Consider the following 24,770-nt stretch of genomic DNA (forward strand, 5'->3'; position numbering starts at 1 on the left):
GAATAACCAAATATGTATTGGATACTAAGACTAAAATCATTATATTAGAAGGCTCTAAAAGTGTTTACTTAGTGTCCACTCACCAGAGCACCACTGCTAAGGAGAATCATGAAGACAATGAAGGTCTCAAACCAGTTGTGTTCAACTATTCGGAAGCATGTTCTTCTCAGGTTCCACCATTGTTTTCCTCTCCCTTCTTCTACACTGATTTGACAACACTTGAATCTTTGTACACAACCTGCAAATATAATGTTCAAACAGGAGTAGATAAAATAATTCTGCTGCACTCCTGGCCCCAGATGGCATGTCCTGACTTCATCTCTTAATGACAATTGTAATCTCCAACAGGTTAGGAAAAGCTGTTAACCTTAAGTAGTAACAGCACATTCATTAGTTGTCATTTTGAAAATTATTCTACTTTTTAATGGTTCCTCAACTAATATTTGCCTTTTAGCAACACAGTTTTATCCCTTCACCCAAAACTCACTAATTACAAGTGAGTTACTATTACTAATTGCCTTACATAATATTATCCTATTGTATTCTGTTGAAGCAGCACTAAAAATGATTTCAAAATGGGAATGAATAATAATAAATGAAAAACTACCCTCTTAAAGAGGACTTGGAATAAAATCATCCTATAAAATCCAACATTTAGGGGTTTTGTGATGTTCCTAAAAGGACTTATATCATTTTCAAAACTTAGCCCTCTACATTGTGATTTTCACACTTTTGATGTTGATATCCCCACACTGCTTTCACTTGCTCTAACATCAGAATTAAACCAACAGGTGTATCTTTGACCTCTGTTAATACCATGGAGAATTCCAAGAAAAAAAACACAAAACACATATTTGCTCCGAAGAACTAAAAATTCTAGTTTTCAAGAGAAGAATTTTGTGCAGAGGCAAAAAGAAACAGTGTGTTGGAAGAAAAAAGAAAGAAAGAAATAGAAAAAGTGGAATAGGAAGAAAGGAAGGTAGGAAGGGAAGAAGGGAGGGAGCAGGTGGGAAGAAAGGACCACTATGCTCAGGAAAGGAAGGATTATAGAAGGTCATTTTTGTTACCTTCGGTGAAACAAGCTTCAGGCTCAAGAGTCTCTTCTGGCTCTACCACAGGCTGCTCCTCTGCAGGTGCACCAATGTCCACTGTGCTACCTTCTGATGAGCTACTGCTTTCATTAAGTTTCTGAACATGAAATGGACATGAAAGAGTAACTTCCTTTAATCACAAAGAATGAATATAGATTTCTATGTTATACTGTTACAGTGGCTATCAGCTACTTGTCCTGCTCTAACCTGTGTCTCATGGATGAGAGAAGGTGAAGAACCAGTAAGAGTCAGAAAGGGGAAAGAGAAAATCGTGTAGTAGAGGATCCAAACACCTGCTTTAAAAGGATAAATCTTCATATGTTCTTCATTTTGATGTTTGACTTTATGTATATTCTTTTATGAGAAAATACTATTTATTCCTGTCATATTAGGTGTTTATAAAATATTCATAATGAGGATGTTTAGGACTCACAATTAAGGTATTTAGAATGATTTATTATAAAAGTGTTAATATTTGTGTATTTCACACCCTGTTCATACAAAAGTCATTATATGAGAATATAAACTTCAAAATGTTCATGGAAAAACAAATTCAAAATCTAGTTGATATTACTACAACAAGTTTTCAAGCCCATGCTTTTCATAACTCACATCCAGTGAACATTTTGAAGACTTCTCATACGAAAGATGTTCCCTTGACAGAACACAAATCTTGCCCACCAAAACTAAAGACAAATGAGAACATTCCAGTAAAATCACAACGAAAGAATAAATCAATGAACAACCCATTCCTAAAATGACAGAACCATATTACCACCCATTCATATTAACCCTGAATGTAAACGGCTTAAACTCATCAATCAAACATAATAGATTAGTAGACTGGATTAAATACAAAACACATCTATTTGTTGTCTAGAAGAGACATTTCACCAACAAAAATCAGCAGAAACTATATCTCATGGATTTTGATGTTTTTGTTTTTGTTAGTTTCATCTCTTCAAAACACTTTCTTCTGATTATTCAGTGACTCATAGATCATACAGTAGCACCATTTTCTTCAAGCAAGTTCTTGATTTTCTTTTTCATTTCTTCAGTGACACATTAATCATTCAGTAGCATGTTATTTAACTTCATGGTGTTGTTAATTTCTTTGTTTTCTTCCTGTTGTTGATTTTGTTTCGTGGATTTTCATTTAAGGGGATGTATAGTAGCTGTGTAATGGAGACTGTCATATCTAGCAACATGTTACTTAACTTCATGGCAGTGTAAATTTCTATTTTTCTTCCTATTGTTGATTTTGTATTATGACTTTTCATTTGAGGGAAAGTACAATAACTGTGCAATGGAGACTGACATATCCAGATGTGAGGATACAATGTAGTATGCATCTCCACTTCCAGACAAAGATGGACTTACAATGAAACTGTTTACTATATCCTGACAATAGGATTCTGGACTCTCTGCCATTGTCCACGCCTGCAATGATAGACATATTGAGTGTGTATGAAGAACTCTACTTTAATAATGATATAGGGGAACTAGGTTGGGGGGTTTTGGGAAGGAGATAAGGGAAATCCTAGGGCCTATGTAAGTAACTCTATCATAAAATAATAATAAAAACAATTAAAATTATGAAAAAAAGTAAAAACACAACTTAGTAAATTTTAAACAATTTCGATTTCTGGCAAGTATTTTGAAACCTAAAGTACAGTAAAATGACATCAGTAAATATTCTGTGGGAGGTGCTGGCATTGTGGCACAGGACTTAAGCCATCTGGAATACTGGCATCCCATCTGGGAGACCTGGCTATTCCACTTCTGATTCAACTGCCTGCTAATGCCTTGGAAAAGGAGCAGAAGATGGCTTTACCCACACATGTGGGCCATCCAGTGTTCCTCCTACTGACTTCAGCCTGTTCCAGACTTGATCATTTTAACCATCCAAGGAAATGAACCAGCAGATGGAAGGTCTGTGTGTATCTCTCTTTCCCTCTTATTCTGTAACTACCTTCCGAATGAATAAACAGAAACAAAAAACAAGACCACCGAGACCTTTCACTCACTAGTAATAGTGAATTTGAAAAACCTAGAGGGGTAGATATCATGAAGCATAAACATTTAATTCTTGCAAATACTATATAACATTCTACAAGGTTTGCCATTAGCATTTTTTCATAATTTGGGGAAACAACACTTTTGCAGATAGTGAGATATATAGCTTAATTATGATTTTTCAGTGTTTATCTTCCAGTTTAAGGAGAGCACTTTTCATTATGTAAGAGAGGTTTCTGGCCTATGATCTGAGGAGATCTAGATGTCAGTGTTGGAGGATAAAGCCAAGCAGGCATGTTCCACCATCATGCGTTTCACACATTCATGAAACAGAAGATGAGCTGTTTAAAAACAAGTCAATACTGCATCCATCTTTACTACTGTATAATAGTACTATTTCTATTATTATTTTAAAATATATGTTTATGCTATGTCATTTTATTTTCTGCCTTCTTCTATACTTGTTATGCCATGATATATTTACATATCATAAAGTTAAGCTTATAACAATGAAATGAATGATTATGCCATTGTAACGGCTGGTGGACAAATGTAGCAGGGGGATATAGGGTGGGAGGAAGAGTTGAACCCCAGGCTCACAAATCTGTATTGTGTAAAACATTAAGTAGCTCTTACAAAAGGTAAAAAGAAATGTTAGCACCATATCACATTTTAATCAAAATGTGGCAGTATACTTGCTGAAGTTAGAAGGAAGATATTAAAGTGGAAGGAAAATTGCTTGGTGATAGGAAAGATTACTGAGGCTTTAGTAACTTTTCTGTGGGAATAAGTTGAGGGGTTGTAAAACTCCAATTCTAGCAATTTCTTCTAGCAATTTCTTAAAGATTTATTTCTGTATTGGAAAGTCAAAATTACAAAGAGAAGAAGAAATAGAGACAAGGATCTCCCACCTGCTGGCTCATCCCCAAGGCAATTGCAATGGCCAGAACTAAGCTGATCCAAACCCTGGAGTTTCTTCTAGGTCACCAATACAGGTGCAGGGTGCCAAGGCTTTGCGCCATCCTGCACTGATTTCCCAGGCCACAAGCAGGAAGCAGGATGGGAAGTGGAGTAGCCAGAACACGAACTGGCACCATTTGATCCTGGTGCGTGCATGGCAAGGGCTTTAGCCACTGGGCTACCGCACTGGGCCCAAGCAATTTATTTTTATTCATTTTTATTTGAATAAAATAAAATAATATGGCAAAAAGTTAATACATATTCATTAAAAAGTCTCAACAGTTTGGAATTTGTTCACCAAAACCCCTAGTTATGTGGGAGACAGAAGTGGAAGCGGTTACCAATTGAAGAGAGAGGGTTTTCTTTGTTTTTCTTGTTTTTTTTTTTTTTCTGGTTGTAAGGAAAAGTGTTTCAGGATTCTACTATATAAACTTTAAGAACTGACATCATGTCATACAGTACAATTTGCAAAATCTCTATCTGTCTCTCTCTTTTTTTTTTTTTTTGGTTCTGTCTAGGGGAAAAGGTTTTCTATGCCAATCTGTGGGAGCAAGTCTCCATGATTTGATTTGCTTCTGCCCAATACAGGCTGTTATATTGAATCATTTTAGAAAAATGCTCATTTCTTCCTCCAGATTAAGCTACCCTTAGTTCTTCATTATGCTTACTAGAGCAGCAAAGTGTGAAAGCTTTGCCATGTGAAATACATATATGTCCAATCTCATCAAATGAATAGTATAAATTTTGCTTGACTTTGTTTTATAAGCAGCTTACGAAGATTGGAGTTTAGCTGAGTTTAGAAAAGCATCAATAGTTAGATTAGAAACGTAAATCTTAGTATACGTGATTTGGCAAAATCGTACAGCTAATAGGTAAATAACCAAAAGTTCAAAAGTTTCAACTTGAAAGCTGGTTGTCTTTTGATAGACTTTCTGTGTACATGCGTATTTCATACTATAATATCTTTGGATATATTATTGATTTTATTGGCATGTATTTATAAATTATCATTCTATACATCCACTAATCTATCAAAGAGGTGGGCATTATTAATCATATAGTTTAGTCACACCTGACCTAGGTCATCATCTCTCAGTTGATTATCCTGTTTTAAAGAAAGTTAAGGCCTTGAGGTATGTTTTCTTCAGTGCATTTGTCACCAGAAGCCTTTGTGTGACCTTTGGAAACAAGTTACTTTGTTACTAAAAGGCTCTCTATCTTTGAAGTACACATTGATACCATTTAGGTGAGTCACCCGAGAGTTACCAACAACCTCACTTTTGCATCCCTTCCCTGAATGTGGCCACTGTAATGGGAAAAAACAAACAAGCAAGCAAAAACTATCAATGGTGAAAAGAAATTTAGGGCTTAATCAATCTCTTACTGTCTGTGACTCTTGGCCCAAATAACTGGGTCACAATTTCTTCTATTAAAGTGAGCAGATTATTTCTAAAACATTAGCTTTAATATCTTTAGGAGGTTGGAATGATACATTTGGAAAGTCTCAAAGCCAAGACTGAAGTGGTATTAGGAGTAATGAAAAGGCAACAAGGAGAGTAGGCTTGGATTAAGGAAGATAAAATGTGATGACAGAGCTCACAAGAGGATGTGGCTACTTGGGCTGCACAAGCTAATAGAGTCTGGGTCTGTGGCTGGGAAAATCTCATGCCACACTCCAGCCCAAGGAGAGGCAAAGTAAGCTTAGAAAAGTAGAAAATGCTCGCATTTATCTGGCTCTTAAATTCTCTATTTGTTCTGTGTGCGCTATTCAGTCACTTACCACCTGTTATTGGTGCAATTACATCTCTGCAATTTTAAGACTGTAGTCTCGACTTTCTGTCTAGCTTAACAATCAAGAACCACCATTTAAACTAAAGATCACAGCTCCTTGCCATACTTTCTATGTGCATTGTATAACACTAGTGCTGGCTTTACCCTGGGCCAGCCAGAGTGTATTTCTCTGACTTCTACTTCTTTGACCAGTGGTGGGGAAGGGAGGGAATATTCCTGCTTTGACTTCATCTGTTTTTGCCCGAACCATCTAGCACAATCTTCATTTTGTTGAAAATATAACATGATCACAGGATGGAGTTCTTTTCCTTATCATAGATTTCAGGTACAAATATAGGATGGAGGTCACCACCATTTATGGATTTTACTGACTTTTTCTTAAGAATAATTTGCTAAATCGAAATTACTTGCTATAATAACAACTCAATTTCTTATTTTTATTCACACAATCTTGTTCTTTTTCTAATTTCTCAAATTAAGATGCATGCTACATTTGTTTCATTTGTTCTTGATCAGTCTTAATAGTAGTAAGAAATTCAAAGACTGCTCTTATTCCAGATTTTTTAAGTAAAATATTCTTATTTTTAAATTACTTTGTATCTATATGTATGTGTACACACATAGACACACAAATATATTTTACTTAAGATTTGATTAGGTGGAAATTTCCCAATTTTCATGTGTTTAGAATTATTCTATCAATTTATTGTGATCAGATACCTTATGAGATATCACTATTTTGAATTCTTGAGGCTTACTTTCAGATCCAGTATATAGTTAATTTGTATGAGTATTCAATGGACACTTGAAAATATCCCCAGCTATAGGCAACAGCCTAGGTTACAAGTGCTATTCAGCTGGAAGAAAGGCACTCACTAGCTGGCGGGCATTCTGGGCCTGGTTAATATCAAATTTGTGTTAACTATACAAGTGTTCCAGCATAGTTGCCTATTCTGTTGCTTTTTATTCTTTCTTTCTTTATTTAAAGATATGTGAGGGGATTTGGTACTACAGGCCCCCAGCTAGGATTGGGCCAGCCCATTCTAGTGCCATTTGGCACCAGGCACCCCATGAGCCCCTGTGGGAAGGGACTATGGATTGAAGGGGAAGGGACAAAGGGATGTGTGGGAGGGAGGACCAGTGAGGTAATAAGTTGCAGGTGAGGAATGACTTCTGAGAGACTTCCAATTAAAAGGCTACTGTATTTTCTGACTGTGGAATGAATATGTCAGACCTGGACCTTTTCAGTAGCCTAGATGTAGATGCGCAAGGGTGATGACAGTTCATTTGGACCTGCAGAGGATATCTGGTATAATAGCAGTGAATGAAGGGCAGAAAAAATTAGTCAACTACCCCAGCCTGGTGTGGACAGCAAAAATCTAGCAAATGGAGACTTTAAGTTGGACTGTGTCACCCAGTGGACCTTGAAGGGATTTCCTCACCTTTAAGTGGTGAGACCAACATTTCAGAACTATCAAAACCACTTGAGTAGAACCCTCAGAGCATGTCCACATTAGGGACCCTGGGATGACATTAGAGGGCCATTCCCCATTCCCGGACACTAAGGTGACTGGGAGGCTGGGTGTGCCTTCTCCCCTTCTCTCTGCCCCCTTCCCTCAGATACAGGAAGAAGAAAAAGAAAATTTGGAAACAATGGTCTTATCCACTTCCCACTTTCCCTTAACCCTCGACCCTTCCCACCCTAACCATCTCTGTAAACATCATCAAAAATAAAATTATATAGTATTAATTTTTTTCTGCAACTGTAAGTTTAGAAGTCTGTACAACTATGATACATTACTTTACCATGTGTATTACTCAAATTTTCAAAATCCCTATTTAGATGTGTCTTTATGCTTTAGAAGAAGACTTAAAAATTGTAGTAAACCCTCAAAATTATTTTTATTAACATTATTTTACATCTTTACTATTAAATCAAAGATGAAGTGGCTCTGTTCATTATTTGTGCTAACAACACTATTACCCAGAAAATGAAGGAAAGCTCTTTGGATTTGTGTGCAAAGTCCATCTGCATTAGCACATGAAACATTAATTCAGATAAAAATCAGATAATAGTAAAGTTAAAACTTTCTCAACAAGAACTTTTAGTTACTTCAAAATAAGCATGTCTACGAGGAGAATTGTGGCACAGTGAGTTAATTTTGTATTGAAGTGCAAGATTGAGTCCCAGGTATTTTACTTCTAATTCATCTCCCTGCTAATGCACCTGGGGAATCAACCAAAGATGGCCCAGGGATTTAGGGCCTCTGATTCTGATGTGGGAAAGCTGGCTCAACATCCTGAGTCCTGGCCTCAGCCTGGCCCAGTCCCAACTACTGCACCCATTTGGGAAGTGAACCAGCAGACAGGAGATCTCTTTCTATTTCTCTCTCTTTCTCTCTGTCCCTCTGCTTTTAAACAAATAAGTAAGTAAATAAATAACTATATTTTTAAATGGTCAATTGTCTTTTTCTTTTTTGTTTTTACATTGAAATTCAGTTGTATTTTGGATTTGTCTCCCTCCCTGAAATGGTGCTTAATAGCTTCAGCCCTCAGTATGGTTCAGGTATTTTCCTTCCTTGGAGCTCCTCCTGTCACAATGGCAAGAGACCTCTCTCCTTCTTTCTTAAAGAAATCTCAGTTTTCATACAGAAAAGCAAATACAAAAACAGAACAAGAAAGTCATAACTAATATAACAAAGTAGTTAGTTCTTAGAGTTTTGAGACTAAAGAAATATTTTTAAAGTCTATTTTAGTCATTATTGTCATTAATAAACCTTTAATTTGGTAATTTGCGAGATCTGTTTCATTGAAAAATATGTATGTTTTCACACATGACTCCTAATAGCTAAATTATAAACTTACACAGTCATTTTTGCTTTTTTTCATATAATTTTGGCAGGCTTACTTAATGTGTGAGCTCAGAGAATGCAAAAACCACAGTATATCTGAGGCATCCACTTTGCCTTGTACACCAGGGCATTCAATAACCACTTAATAACTACAATCCTGATCGTAAAAGCATTTTTCCTACTCAGTGGATTTATGCAATATTTCTTGATTTTCAAAAATGTTCTCCAGCACAGCAAATGACTTTGACCTTGAGGGTGAAGCAAAATAAAGCAAAGCAAACAAAAGACTCTACATTATTTCTTCCAGAGTAAATGATTAAATGATTTTTTTTCATGCCCTCTGACTTAATCTTACAGTGGTCATACTTTTTTTTTTTTTTTAAGATTTGGTTTGTTACAGAGAGCATGGTGATAGAAGTTTTAAAAAGTTCAAATTATAAAATTTATACAAATAACAAAAGCTAAAAGTATACAGAATGTGTGTTCATGTGTGTATGCATGTGAATGTGTAATAAATATAATACCCAAGTCCCTATGTATAAGGCTGATATATTCAATTTTAAAGCTAGGCTTTGTACTATTGATACATTATGCATGTTTATTACATATAGGAATATAAAGTCATATATGTGAGAAATTCTTTTTCAAAAATAGCGTTAATAAATATTAAATATTTTAGTACACACTAGGTACATTAAAAATTAAAATAATCACTATTAAAAATTCTTAAAAGAGCAGCAAAAATGTCAAAGGAAAAGACATTGTAATGAGATTTAGCTTTTCTATAGAGTAACTTCTTGGAAGAATCAAACAGCTCATCAATTCCTACGTCCACCCATTCCCTAGACACATTCATTATTAATCTATATACTGGAACTATGATCTTCAGTATTTTATTCATATTTACCAAGTATTTAATTTTTTCTATTAATTGAAAAATTATAGTATTCATCCAACACTTGTGTAGGATAGGGGCAAAGATGGAGGTATTTAATATTTTCTGAGTTCTGCTTTACAGTATATCAAACATGAATGTTTGTATTGATTAATTATAAAAAAATAGCATCTCATTATAAATTGGGTCATCAGAAAATTCTTAAAAGGTAAAAAGAGAAAACAAAATAATTCTGGGAAGTGAAATTTTAATTCCCAAGCTAGAAATCTAATTAGCAAATCAAAAGGGTAATTTCCTCTGTTAAATTTATCTTGCTGAATTGAGCACTGGGACTAATGTTCTTTCAAAGTCCAGAGTGCTAACCATTACACAATGGGGCCCACAACTAATGTTCTTTCAAGGGTAATTTTCACATTACATGACAACATTTACTGTGTAACTGTTGAGTAGGGAAATTCTATAAGTATTGTTTCAACAGTCAGACAAGTCTGAGTTGATATCATAATGACTAATTTTATGGACTTCAAGGAATTATCTTCACATCGTTAAGATTTAGGTTTCTAAGTTTTACAATGTTTCTTAATTCATATGGTTTTGTTTTTGTTTTTAAGAATATTCAAGATAACCTATGTGTTTATTGATCACATTTTCTTTTATCTGTTTTTTTTTTGCAAAGCATAATTTCAATTGACTCTCTAATCACAGTCTTAATGCACCACCAACCATAATACTCAATGAACAAAAAATACAAAGACCACAGTTCCACTCAACCATGGTAAGACATGGCAAATGTTTGGCATGCACCTGCTTGATAACCAGTAACAATTTTCATTATGTTATCATGTAATTTATAATAGGAAAAATTGCTGTTTGACCTTTCAAATCAGAAAAAATACTAATGCAAGGCTGGCAAGATGGCATAGCATAATTCTCTACTTGTAATGCCGGTATCCCAATTTGCATCTTGGCCGTTCCATGTCCAATCCAGCTCCATGCTTATGACCTGGAAAAGCAGGGGAGGATAGGCCAAATCCTTGAGCTCCTTAAGCCATGTGGGATACCCAGAGGAGGATGCTGGGTCTTAGCTTTGGATCAGCTCAGCTGCTATCATTATGGCCATTTGTGGAGTGAACCAGTGAATTGAAGCTCTCTATCTTCTTTGTAAATCTGCCTTTCTAGTAACAAATAAATACATAAATATTTTAAAAGTACTAATATGATCTGAGCATCAAATCCAGGACCTGCAAAATAAAATTGTGAATATAATTAATGTGCTTCTTGCCTTCATGGGTTCACAATCAGAAGATACAGATAAGCAGGCAACTGTCATACACTCTAACAGGGTTTAGCACAGGTTTATTAAGTGTATGAGTCTTGGAAGGAGGGGTAGAATAAAATGGTTTTTGTGAGCATAAAGATACAATGCATGAGGCTGAGTATTGGGGAAACAGAATGGGTTGAAAGAATATTGTAAATAAAGAGAACAGATATGAGAAAGAGAACCTGAGAAAGCACAAAGAATCTCATGACATGAAAGATCAGTGTAGCTGGTGAGGAGGGCTAGGGAAGACTAGTCCATGAAGCTGAACCTTCAGAGTCATCAGTTTTTGTAAGGACTCACAGGCCATGTTAAATAATATAGACTGCTCTGTGGGCAAATCCTAAACTGTTAGAGAAGAGGGAATTATGGCTATATTTGCCTTTTAGAAAGACCATCTGTTATCAGCACTGGTTGTAGGCAGTGGAGATTCAGAGAAATGGGCAAGGAAAAGTTGACCTGGCAGTCACTAGTAAGTGGTTAAATGTAAGGGTAGGAGAGTACATGGGGTCTCTGGTTAGATGGTAGCACTGGAGACTACCTGACATCCAATTCAAATCACGTGCTTAAGGTGAATATTGTCATATATTCCTTAATCTGTATAAGGAAAGGTAAAAGTTTTAAATGGAAAAAATGTCCCGATGGTGGCAAATATTTCTTTTAACACAGGGCATCAAGAGTTGATGTTCATCACCCATATATTCATTTTTCTAATAAGTATTTTGTATATGCTATGAACTTCTGTTTATACAGCATTTTTCTTTTTCTCAAAGTCTTTAGCTCATGTGGCACCTTGGAAGTCCTTCTCAATGGTTTGGAAAATTCTTCCAGGGAACATTAAATGTGAAGAAAATGTTCTTCAATTACAATTTTGGATAACCATAGTCGGGAACAGTCCATAATAAATATTAAAAGAGTATAGGATGCAGAAACAAATCTGCTGAAGCGCAGATAGTACAGGAAGAGTATCTTGGTAAAAGGACTTGGAGGCATTGCTGGCTCTGTCTGGTGAGGTCCAATTGCTAATGGCACTCTATAGTTACTACCTATATTCAGCCCTTCAATGAATTGCATCATTAATTAAAAGACATGCCCAAGAAAGTGCATTTTTGAACATTTTTTAGGAAGACTCAGTAGAGTGGTCTCATGAGCAGACTAGCTTGATTTCAATCTGGCATTCACCACTTAATATTTGAGCAAGTTCAACAGGTGTTTGTTGGTTCATAGCATGTTCATTTTCCTCATATATAAGTTTGGAATAATGAAACCAATCTTGTGAATGTAAACTAAGACAATACATGTGGTATATTGTGACGCTTCATAAACGGTGTTCTGTCCATAGTGGCTGTCACCAAATGCTGTTCACGATCAGCATGAACTGAATTATCAGAACTCAAATGACATTTTACTGATGTATTCTGTATTACTTGTAAAACCCAGTAGGATTTTTTTCTAATTACTTTAGAAATGTGCTAAAGTCTAAATAGGCATAATTTGTAAGAACTGTTTAAATGTATGTATATATTTATTTTATATTTTTATTTTGAATTTTTGAATTATGTGGTACAATTTTGTTTAGACTGGGATTTTCTCCCAAACTCCCACCCCCCTACAGATTTTCCCCACTTTATTACAGCTAGCTTTTCTTTTAACTTAAAAAAATTATAATATATTCATTAGATTATCATAAGGAACAAATCAGTTGTTATTTGTTCATTCATTGAATAATCTTTCCTAAGGATGAGAAAATTAACATTAACCCATAATTCCTGAATTTATCCATATTGTCCATGGATTTAAATCATTGATGTCTGTAAAACAGAATTTTATAGGTTGGCAAAACCTAGATGACAAACATATATCTCCATAACTTCAAGTGCTATATATATGTATATATATACACATATATCTTATATATAGATATTATACATGTATAAATTCATTCCTACCCCATATCTTTAGAACCTTACCTCCTTACTTTCTTCCAGATCTGATTCACTACTGAAGTCCTCTGTATTTAAATTTTCGAAGTCTGACTCCCCTACAGCAATAGGTACAGTCACAGTAAGACTGGGATTATTTATGAATGACATATAATCACTTTCATCAATAATGTATTTTTCAACACTGCTGCCAGTTCCTATACCACTTGTGGTTCCATTTACATCTTTAAGATAGTCAAGATCTTTTCCAATCTCTGCTGTATGGTTGGACATACAACTGTCTTTCTTATTGTTTAAGTCATCAAGTGGTTTAATCTCATCCAAAATCTTTTGTTTCCTGACGAAGGATTGTTGGATAAATTCATATATTTTTCTTTTTACGTAAGCTATCCCCTTGTGCATTCTGTCAACAGCAATCTGAAGGTTGTTCATTTCATTGTCATCGTCAGTGGCTGCAAGGTTGTCCGCACTAAATGAGCTCAGAAGCAACGCTAGAAAGAGGTTCAGGACCTTAAAAATAATAAAATAAAATTACAATTTCACCTAAAATAAAGAAGAGAAGGTTATGATCACTTACTACTGTAAGTTCTAAAATTACATGAGGGAGAAATATCACACAGCATATGACTAAAACATGGTAACCTGAATTGTTGTTTGACTCAATCAACAGCTATTTACTTTACATCCATAGGCAAACACATTTCTACTGGCCTTAATTTTTCCCATTTGTAAAATAAAGAATGTGAACGACTTAATATGTGATTAAATTTAGAGTAGTCTGTGTAACGCATAACATATAGGTGTATGTACATTTAAAATATATATACATATATACTATCTAGAATTATCGATTTTTGAAATAATTACTGCAATAATTATGTGGGAAAATACATTTTTTGGATAGAAAGAGTAAATTGGATATTAATTGAACATCACTATTATGACAATGAGGATTAAAGGTTTAACTTAGGCATTCTTAATATTTATTTCCTAACCCATCATATTTTAATAACCTGTTGGTGACTAATTAGGAGAACTATGAATATATAATTTCTAATATTTTTATGACACTGGCATATTAATTGTGTTTCGTTTGAAATAAACTATAGATCTCCACATTATGTAGAGTAACACCAAATTAAAAACAGAAATATTATTTCAGTAGGATGATCATAGACATGATTAGCCATACTGTGACTTAGAGCCACTACAAAATGATCAACATGTGTTGGCTAATACATCTATCATATCACATAGAGTAAGTAAATGCTGTATTACCTGAAAAAGGGAATGAAATGACATAATTATTATGAACACTTATACTCATCACTTTTTAGTGCCATAGTAAGGTTAGTCTCTCTACATATATTTTTTTCAACACCATTGCCAGTTCCTATAGCATCTATGGCTCCATTTATATCTTTATGATTGTCAAAATCTTTCCCAATTGCTGTTATATGTTTTGATGTTAAATATATTATTCATTATTTTTAAAAGAGTTCTTCCTTCTTTGGCTTGGAATTTGTAAAAATGTTCTCAGTGCAACCTCTTAGATCCATCTTCAACATGATATCTTACTGAAATTCACATAACAACTGTGTTGAAATGAATGACACATTAGAGTGGACGATAAAAATTGTTGAATTACTGCTATAAGATCACGTTTTCAAAGTGAGAATGTAATCATGTCCAAAATAACATACTTTAAAACTATAATCACATGGTATATTTGGACAAAATGGATTAATTCATTACACTCTTTACATATTTCTGAAATATATATATCTTAAAGGCATACATACCACAAGGTTTCCGATCACCATGACCATCATGAAGACAGTAAGGCACATGGCTTGGCCAGCGACCTCCATACAGTCCCACATGGTCTCTATCCACTCTCCACACAGCACACGGAACACGATCAGAAAGGAGTGAAAGAAGTCATGCATGTGCCAGCGGGGAAGTTTACAGTCGCTGGCAATTTTGCAGACACAATCTTTGTAACTTTTGCCAAAGAGCTGCATACCAACCACAGCAAAAATGAAGACTATTATAGCCAACACCAGGGTTAGGTTTCCCAGAGCCCCCACTGAATTTCCGATGATCTTTATCAACATATTTAATGTCGGCCAAGATTTTGCCAACTTGAAAACTCGGAGCTGGAAAATAAAAAAAAAAAATTAATATGCATTATAATCATTAATTTTATTGAGGTTTGCCAAGAAGTGATGATCAAAGTTGAATGCCTTACATCATCTTACCTGCTCTTCTCTCAAATTCATAACTAATTTTTGGATCCCTTAGGAAAAATTAATTTATTCTTTCATATATAATCATGTAGTTAATTTTCTCTAACAGCAAATTTTTTTAAAGATTTATTTATTTTTATTACAAAGTCAGATATACAAAGAGGAGAAGAGACAGAGAGGAAGATCTTCCATCCAATGATTCATTCCCCAAGTGACCACAATGGCCAGGGCTGAGCCGATCCAAAGCCAGGAGGCAGGAACTTCTTCCGGGTCTCCCACATGGGTGCAGGGTCCCAAGGCTTTGGGCCATCCTCAACTGCTTTCGCAGGCCACAAGCAGGGAGCTGTATGGGAAGTGGAGCTGCCGGGATTAGAACTGGCGACCATTTGGGATCCCAATGCTTTCAAGATGGGGATTTTAGCCTCTAGGCCACTGCATTGGGCCCTCTAACAGTAAATTTTTAACAATTATTTAGGATTTAATTATTCCTTCCTTTAATAAGGGAATTCTAAGATAATTTTTAAGGTAAAATTAGCTGTGAATCTGAATGGTCTCTGATGTAAGCCTCTCTTTTGTCAATATCATGAAAAATAAATCCATATTGAGCCCTGATATATATTCATCAACATTTCTTTGGAACAATAAGATGTATCTGCATTGAAATCTTGGAAATTTTTTCTTTGATTCTATATACTTTTCTTGATTGCAATAGTATATATATGTTAATTAAGGAACATGTTCAGTAACTCCAAAAACTTTCTTTCCTCTGATATTGTATTTTCCAGAAGTAGAATTGGGAAATGTTTTTGTGCATGTACCTCATATCTGATTGTCATAGATTGCTATTTATATTTTTAATTTGCTGTTAAAAGATGATGCACTTTATTCAAGTAATTTCTGATATTTGGAAATATTAACTGTAATAGTCTATAGAAAATAATAATTAGAATGATAACTGATTAATATAATGTTCACATGATCATGCTCTTTGTAATAAAGATTATTTTTAAATAATTGGGAAGCAGATATTGATAATATAGTGTTACCCCAAAAAGTAAAGTGCTAGTGATAGTACTATTCAAGAACATGCATTGTTGGGAAATTTTTGTTCGTTTTTTTACCAATCGGAATGAGCGGAGCACTGATAATCCTTCCACGTTGGCGAGGCCAAGTTCTACCAGACTAAGAGTCACAATAAAACCATCAAAGATATTCCAGCCCTCTTGAAAATAATAATAAGGATCCATGGCAATAATTTTCAGAAACATTTCTGCTGTGAAGATTCCAGTGAAAACCTAAGAGCAAAACAAAATCTTGATTTCAAACTCACAAATTACATAACAAGACATTCTACTATTTGAGTCTAATTGTTATGCTACTGCTATTTCCAATTTAAATTTGCATGCTAAATTAATAAATCATTTTACCTTCATACAAGCTCTAGCAAATGGATTAATTATGATTATTACTTTATAGATGAAGAAACTGAGGTCTTCAGAAAGGTAAAATGCTCTGCCTGACATTTTTTCCATTACACTTATTTTTTTTCTGTAAATCTAATTGTTTTTTGTTTCAGGTTTCATATAACACAGAAAGTGACAATATTTTTTACATGTTTGGCTTGGCTTTTTTTTTCTGTTTAAGATTATTCCCATTTTCCTCAAACCATTTAGAAGTTATACTTATGTATCATAACTTGTACATTGGCATCACTATGGTCTTGCTACATAGAAGAGATGGATAAAACAATATATATAATTTGAAGATAATGGAAGCAAAGGAGCTGGAAACGTTTTTGAATCACCACATGTGTCTTACATTGATCCTGACTTAGGGAGATAAAAAGACACACATCTTGGTTCAAATGTTACCCTTCCTGCTACCAATATGGGAGACACAGGTTGGGCACCCAGTTCCCAGCTTTGGCCTGGTCCAGCCTCTGCGTTTCCAGCATTTGCAGAGTGAACCAAAGAATGTGAGATTGCTTGCTCTCTCTCTCTCTTGCTGTGTCATTTAAGTAAACTTCACAAGCTAATGAATTTTTTTTAAAAGACCCACAATTTCACTTTAGTCTTCAATAGCCAGTGAAGTTGTGATAAAACCATTTTTGAAAATGTGTCTTTAAACTGATCTATTCCTGCATCGTGAAAAACTTGTAAATATCACGATTAACTTTTCAAGTAGTACTGTAGGTATGTGTCTACTTTTCTTTTTTTTTTTGCCAAGTTTTTGTATGGACATGAAGGGTCCTTGTTTTGGCAGAAAGTAAGGTTTAGCTTGCTAGACATAATTCACATTTTGGGAGCTCAGTGGTAGGAAGAGTGGTTGAAAGATTGCTATAAACTATATACTAATAACACTCTCACAAACAAAAATTTTGAAGGCTAAAATACATTTACCTTCTAATATGCTTACCAAGTTTCCTACTGTAAGCACATTATTGAAATGTTCTGTCATTGGATAGTGCTCCATGGCCATGAAAAGAGTATTTAAGACAATGCAGATGGTGATCGCCAGGTCTACAAATGGGTCCATCACGACCAGGTTGACAATGTGTTTCACTTTTAACCAGTATGGAGAACAGTCCCATATTAAGAACATATTTGAAAATTTATACCAACATGGTGGGCATTTCTGTCTGGATTCTTCAAGTTCTAGATTTTAAAAATAGAGAAAAATAACCACCAAAATGTATATTTTGTAAACACATTTTAAAAATACAGTTTCAATCCATGAGATGTATTTTCATTAATCCCATTTGAAATGAGTTCCATTTGAAGTGAAGCTCATTTGCAGTTTGATAAAATAAACAGACAAAACACAGAGGCAGCCATTTGGCCTGGCCTCTAAGCTGCTGGTTAAGATTTCTGCTTCCTATGACTAAGTACATTTATTCTAACCCTCGTTTTGCTCTTGATCCCAGCTTTCTGCTAATGTGTACTGTGAGGAGCGCAAGGTGATGGGTCAGTGGGTTGGGTTCTTACCACCCACATAAAGAGCTGCACTTTGCTTCTGGATCCCGACATGTGATTGGCCTCTCCCCCGTTGTTGCAGATATTTAGGAACTGAAGCAGTGGATAGATCTCCCTTCTGCCTCCCTGTCTTTCTGCCTCACAAATAAAATAAATTCTAAAAAATAAATTTTCTATACACGCCCAAAGATATTTCATTAGATTTCCACAGAGAATAGTAGTAAAGAATAGCTCCATGTCTCCCCATTCCTTTAGGCACTGATGCTGTGGCTCAGTACCTGCAAAGTGACTGGTTTCTTCAGTAGTCTCAGTGAGAACATGTTTTGGGGTTATGTAGATACTATCAGTAAGTCTGTGTTAATGACTGGCTGTAATGTCAGTTGAAGGTTGTAAGATTTAGGTAAGAAGCAGCTGATCCAAGAAACATCTTTAAGCTTGTTTTAGTTTTGTGAAAATCACCTGTCCCTTAACTCTAATCTTAAAAATATTTAGCACGAGGCAGAAAGGGATTGTTATGGTGACATTCTTAGCTAAGTGGAACAAAAAGGGGGACACTATAATGAAATCATTGGAAGTCACTAAAAGAAATACTTTGCTCTGAGTTTTCAAGGAATTTTCAGGAAGAAAAATATTCATTAGAAACCAGTGTCCTTTCCTAAAGCTTTTGGAATATGTGAATATAAATAATAACTAATAACATCTATTGTTTTATCAGTAAAATGCAAGGTTTCCAAATCATAAACAGAGATGTTTAGGAGATAATGTGGTTTAGTTAAATAACTGAAATGGAGCAGAATTTGTTACAAACCTTCCACTGTATTTGTTAGGATGCTGGCTATACTCATTGCTCTTTGTCTTTGGGAAGGATCTTCCAGAAAGTCCATGGAAACATGGAAAGAACTAGACCTTCTCTTCCTCATTTCAGTTTCAGTGGTTGTTCCCTGTGAAGAAAATGCTAATGCATTAAATGATTAACTTGTGCAATATGTTAAGCAACCAGTCAAATGGTAGTACAGTGAATTTCATGAAACACATGCATCATGCACTGTCATACTTAATTGGTAATGCAGAAATTGCTGACTTATTGATTCATTAACCTGGAATTTCCAAACTGTTAGCCATTTAGTCTTTTTTTAATTCTCTGATTTCATAAACTCCTGAAACATTTATTTTATATATTTGGCAAATCTATTAGCAAGTACTATAATAATTACTATAATAGTAATACTGATTGCTGAATCAAATATAAAAATCTGATAATTTTTTTAAGTCCCATAAATGATCAAGACTTTTGATATTTGAGAAGGTAGCTACTTTTTTTAAATACTAAAGATTGAACACAGCTGCTATCTCATTTTCTGGGAATAAAACTTGAATGGGTACTGACAAACAACTCATATGTTGAAAATAAAATACACATGCTGAATGGACAACAGTTTCATCCAGGGCACCGAACCAATAAGTCATCTAATTCTGACTTATCATGCCTCATCATGCTGATATAATTCCAAGTGAGTAAACTAAATTGATTCAGCATCTGCTTAGAAGTTGCTTATCTGAATATACAAATTCATAATATACATTTGTACACAGACAGTTACTTTGTGCATATTTGTAATTTATATCTCTTCATTCAGATTACTTGCGAGAAGGCCTATATCAGCATTTTGTTTTTAGTAAAAGACAAATGAATGCTAGATATTTTAAGGTAATGAGGATGTCTAGTTAAGCACAGTGTTTTCAAAATTCTAGACCAAAGCAGACATATGTTCAATAATCTGTTGGAAAGACTTATTATACACCCCTCACACTTAAACATAAGAATCATTTATTTATTTCAATATCAGAACTTAGAGGAGGTCTTGTCATTGAACAGGGGTATATAGCAAATCCTCCAACTGGAGTCAGACATTATTGTGCCTAATCTTTAGCATGTTCAGTAAGTAAATGCATTCAGGTTTGTGCAGGAGAGTGTTGAAGTTTTGAGTATTACTCGGTTAGTCTCTTAAAAGTATTACAAGATGCAGGTGCATTCACAGCTTGACCAACTAGGAATCATTCCCAAGAGTTCCATTCTGTAGAAACACTGGCTGGTGCAGCAATAATGGGCCAGCCATGCCTAAACTATTTAAAACATCCTTACATGGTCATCAGTAGCTGGCTTATCTATTATCACCTCTGGCAGAAGCTGTCCAACAGGCGATGTAGGAACCGAAGGTCCACCAACCAAGGAAACCACACCATTGCAATCCACAGTGCTATGCATCTTCCCATTGGCTGGAAACACGGCCAACATCCGGGACGACCTACTGGTCTGACTGAGGTTACTGTTGCGGCGCTCGCCATGACGTCGGGGCACAAACAAGGAGTCTCTCCGGCTCTCGTTATCCTCAAAGGTGCTGTGTTCGTCATCAGCAAAGTCATTCTCAGAACCCACATCCTTTGCTCGTCCCCTGAAGCTGAAAAGGCTTGTCCTGCTATTTCTCCTTGGAGAAAACAGGGAGCCACGAATGCTCAACAAAGACTAAAAGTTCAGAAAAACAATATGAAAAAGTAAAATCATGTTAACAAGCTCTTTTAGAAGTACTTTGCTTTTACAAGATTGTTACAGGAATTTCAGTAGCCATAACAGAATGTGTTTCATTTTTTTATTAGCATTCTCCTTTTATGTGCATTCAGATTTCTTGCCCTAAAGGTTAAGAAACAAGCAGGCATACTGCAAACCAAGGATATGGCAAGACAAAGTGAAGTCTGACCCATCCCTTTTCAGGTTGAAAAGAAGCATCTGATTCATACTGCAGAGAACAATGTAAATATTCTTTTAGCACTAGCAATAGATGCCAACAAGGCCACACTGCTTTCATTGCTCTTCCCTTTTAAGGAATTTCAACACTTTCCACCAATTATTTTAGCACTTAATTCTTTCTGTCTTTGTTATAGAGCATAGTGTTCCTGGAACGTAAATTTCAGACTTCTCCGAGTAATATGCTTTCAAACAAAGTATATCATGACTAATATTTTCAAAAGCAAGTATAATGGTTTATGAAGAAGACAGGGGAGATGAGCAACATAAAACTAGAGCATAACCAAAGGGTCACTATGATAAGCTCAGCGCAGAGCTATGCTTTTGTTGTTAAGAGATCTGAACACACAAAAAAATATCAAATGTGATTAGTTGCAGACAAATGTCAGAAGACAATCTCAGAAAAAAGTCCAGGTTTCTTGAATTGCAACTGAAGGTTATTTCAACTATACCAAATTGTACATTCACATATATTCACAATAAAGCTTTTCAATAACCATGTGGAGGGAAGTTGGGTTTGACTATGATAAAAGTTGTTCAGTTGATGGAAATTCATGAGTCCCTTATAGTTTTCATGCATGTGTCAACAAACTCAGAAATACCATACCTGGTGTGGGGAAGAGTACCTCTTTTCATAGGTTAGTCGGTTCCCTTCGATGGAGAAGCGAAAACCCTTCCTTCTGATGCTGTCTTCAGATTCAGATTTATGGAATTCGTCCTCATCTTTCTCTTCCCCACCAGACTGCTCTTTTTGTTTTCTTTTCTTCCTGCGATTTCTTCTCTCCTTTGCACTCTTGGAACTCAACTTGGAGGCTTCGGACGAACTGTCTGAGAGTCTACCGGCTGCACTGGGCTCTCTGGAATGATCCGAGGTAGTTGCAGCTGCTGCCTGCTACATTGAGGAAAAACAGTTTCAGTACAGCGTTATTGAAGACCTTGTCACTCACAAAACATTGTTTATGAGATATATTCAGCTGACAGAACGCTCACACAGAAGTTGCTCTGTGAATATATGGGTTAGGGGTGTTTTTTTTTTCCTCTTGAAGGCTTTTAGAGATAATTCAGTTTTCCTCATGGTAACATTTATTATGTCTGTGTTGTGTTTCAGAGACTAATATTCAAATGGATCCACTGGGCATTGACAAGAACATAAATTCATTCTACTTGCTGAGATTGATTTTTCTTAGAAAATTGATATTTAATTAGCATTGTCTTTTTTTTCTCTCTCTAAAAAAGGAACCGGAGCATGGAAGAAAAGCTGGCAAGTTACTTGAAGTCACGTCCAATGGTAAGAAAATGAGATAAAAGTCCGAAGTCCTGTCTGCAGTCATTGAAATTGTGCTTTCTAATGCCTTCAACATGTCATCCATCAAATTCGTCAGAGGCTATTCAATCTCTTCCTCGTCTTTTGGTGATACTCTCTTTATACATTAGAATGGGGTGGGATGAGGGTGTGCGCCAAGAGTTTTCTTGTTAGGCAAGACAAGTTCCCAGGTCTCTAAAAAGTTGCTGCTACCAGCTTCAGTGGAGCACTGGTTCTTGCCATGTGGGTATGCAATAGCACAATTTTTTTTTCACCCCGATACTATTTTAGGCTACAGGGATTTGAGTTTGTACTGTGACACAGTATGTTTTGATGATTGTCATTGTTCCCAGACTACCTATATTCCCAAAGTAACTTTATTAATTAATTTAATTGATAGAGAACTTGAAATACTAAAAAGAGTGTGGAAAGATAGGAGTCGTAGGAGGTCTGTTTTGCATTTTTTCCCCTATAAGCAGTGACATCTCCCTGTAAGAGCAAGCTTTCCTTCTTAGATTACCTGATCTCCACAAGATTCATGATGTTCATATGCATGTTGGAAACCACTGTGTCAGAGAACATTACAGTATTGATCACTTCCTTACAATGACAGTTAAGCAATCACAATAGAAGCCAACCTATTTTTGGTTAGAGAAAGGATGAGACTGTTTTTAAGAACCAGATGAGTATCTTAGTATGAAATAACTAATACATCTTTTCCAAAGTAAAAACAGAATCCATTAATTAGGATTTTATTCTAATGTCAATAAACTCAGAAGTTTTTCACTTAGGAAAATCCAAGATATCGTATTTTATGTTTAATTCTGAGAATCTTAAGATTAAAATAACATGGAAGGGTTTATTATGGTTAATATTATAAAAATCAATGGCATACATAAATGAAGCTAAGCATAATCAAAGTACAGAAATCATTAATACGTTTCTATGCTACCTGGTTTCTTATTTGTCACACAGTTGTATCTCTCATTTTCTGTCCAGTGCTTTTGCAACAACCAAAGCATTAGAAAAGTTTGCCCCTGTGAAACAGGTCATCCTTGATTTGATGACTTTACCTGAGCTGCCTCTTGCTGCTTTTTCAACTGCTCAAGCATCTGCTGAAACTCAGCTTCTTTCTGTTCAGCCTCTTCCAGGGTGGCCTGATTCTGTTCCTCATAGGCCATGGCCACCACGGCCAGGATCAGATTTATTAGGTAGAATGAGCCCAAGAAAATGACCAGCACAAAAAATATCATGTATGTTTTTCCAGCAGCACGTAATGTCTAGAAACATAAATATCAGAATTTTTTCCCAGTAGTATTTCATCATCAGATGGCTTAAATTTTTGACTTAACTAAGTGTCTTGCAAAACTCAGATCTAAACAATATTGTTGGAACAATCTCTCTTGCCTGTTTCACAGCTTTTTTCTTTAATACAGCATATTTCTTCACCATTCCACCCAGCCCCAATAATACATTCATGCTCGGATCTCTTAAGGAGAATTCTTGGATTCACCAAGAGTGAAACAGAGTTGATAAAAATACCAAATTCAGCTTAGAGTTTTTTACTAAAGGTTTGGTGAAAATGTAGGCAGAGATAAAAGTTATCTTTCTGCATCTGCGCTTGCTTTGTCATTTTTATCACCATCCAACTGAGAAACCATGCTTTGCAGAACTAGATACTGTGAGGTTGCCCTTCCGTCTGCTTACACAATCTGTGTCTGAGAAGGGTATTTGCCTCTGGGAGTGTTGGAGAGAAGTGCTATCCTTGGTGTCACTGTACTTACTATGGGGCATGATCAATAGGGTTGGGAAGCTCACATCTCTGGACTGCAACTCCTACTCTATTCACTGTGGCACTATGGTATGGACTTCACAGCTCACTTGGGATCCATTCACATTTCTGCTTAAAAGCTGTATGTGTCTCCTCAGATTCTTACCAGTTGGTAAAGGTTCTCCCAGAAGTCCTGAGTCATTAGTCGAAACAAGGATAAAAAAGCCCAGCTGAATGTATCAAAGCTTGTGTACCCATAATTGGGGTTTCTGCCAGCTTTTACACATACATAACCTTCTGGACATTGGCTGCAAATGGGGAAAAGAAAGATTACAAGTCATCCCATTGCCTTTCTTTTCTGTTAGCACACTATACTTGCAGTATTACTTAGCCAATAATATTTGCTGTTTCCAGAGATAAAAGTAACATAAATGGTAACTAACACATTTTTCAATTTTTGATGTAATGTAATTTTAATGATCATGTAATGTCATGAAAATATGGCATAGCATTTCTAACAATATTTACAATATTTTCTGTTGATAGTGTTTCTTTGTATTTCCTTTATTTACCTATGAAATGGAATCTTTAAAGTTGAGTCATTCCCCAATATACTAGCCTAAAAGAAGCAGTATTACATGTGGAAGTATTTTATCTTATTTTAGAAAGAATCCATTTTTACCTAATATTTAACATACTCATTTAAATATTCATGAAAGTAGAAAATAAAAAATAATATGTATTTCCAAAATTTCTCATAGTATCCTGAATTAGCTTAATTATGAAAATTAGTATGAATATATGTG

At 35.3% G+C, this 24,770-nt stretch overlaps 1 protein-coding gene and 1 long non-coding RNA gene across 10 annotated transcripts in view; one reads left to right on the forward strand and one right to left on the reverse strand.

Annotated features, from left to right (window-relative positions):
* SCN1A (sodium voltage-gated channel alpha subunit 1) overlaps positions 1-24,770 on the reverse strand; it is a 127,903-nt gene that overhangs the window by 24,368 nt on the left and 78,765 nt on the right. For 2 of the 9 annotated variants that reach the window (XM_040971665.1, XM_040971664.1), the window contains exons 9-19: positions 24,131-24,272; positions 23,267-23,473; positions 21,498-21,782; positions 20,264-20,611; positions 18,896-19,028; positions 17,531-17,769; positions 16,237-16,410; positions 14,669-15,025; positions 12,894-13,376; positions 1,068-1,188; positions 84-238 (exon numbers count right to left, since the gene is read on the reverse strand). In XM_040971665.1, the coding sequence (XP_040827599.1) occupies positions 84-238; positions 1,068-1,188; positions 12,894-13,376; positions 14,669-15,025; positions 16,237-16,410; positions 17,531-17,769; positions 18,896-19,028; positions 20,264-20,611; positions 21,498-21,782; positions 23,267-23,473; positions 24,131-24,272 (2,644 nt within the window). Of the gene's footprint in view, positions 1-83; positions 239-1,067; positions 1,189-12,893; positions 13,377-14,668; positions 15,026-16,236; positions 16,411-17,530; positions 17,770-18,895; positions 19,043-20,230; positions 20,612-21,497; positions 21,783-23,266; positions 23,474-24,130; positions 24,273-24,770 lie in introns of all 9 variants that reach the window. The other 7 variants (XM_040971667.1, XM_040971670.1, XM_040971662.1 and 4 more) reach the window with 5 other exon arrangements.
* LOC121150638 lies at positions 12,910-24,401 on the forward strand. The gene is made up of 3 exons (XR_005883007.1): positions 12,910-12,976; positions 22,127-22,178; positions 24,123-24,401. It is a non-coding gene; the product is annotated as an uncharacterized LOC121150638 (long non-coding RNA).

This window comes from Ochotona curzoniae, unplaced genomic scaffold (assembly GCF_017591425.1).
Source record: "Ochotona curzoniae isolate NIBS_2020 unplaced genomic scaffold, NIBS_Ocur_1.0 contig_2210, whole genome shotgun sequence".
NCBI classification, from domain to species: Eukaryota; Metazoa; Chordata; class Mammalia; order Lagomorpha; family Ochotonidae; genus Ochotona; species Ochotona curzoniae.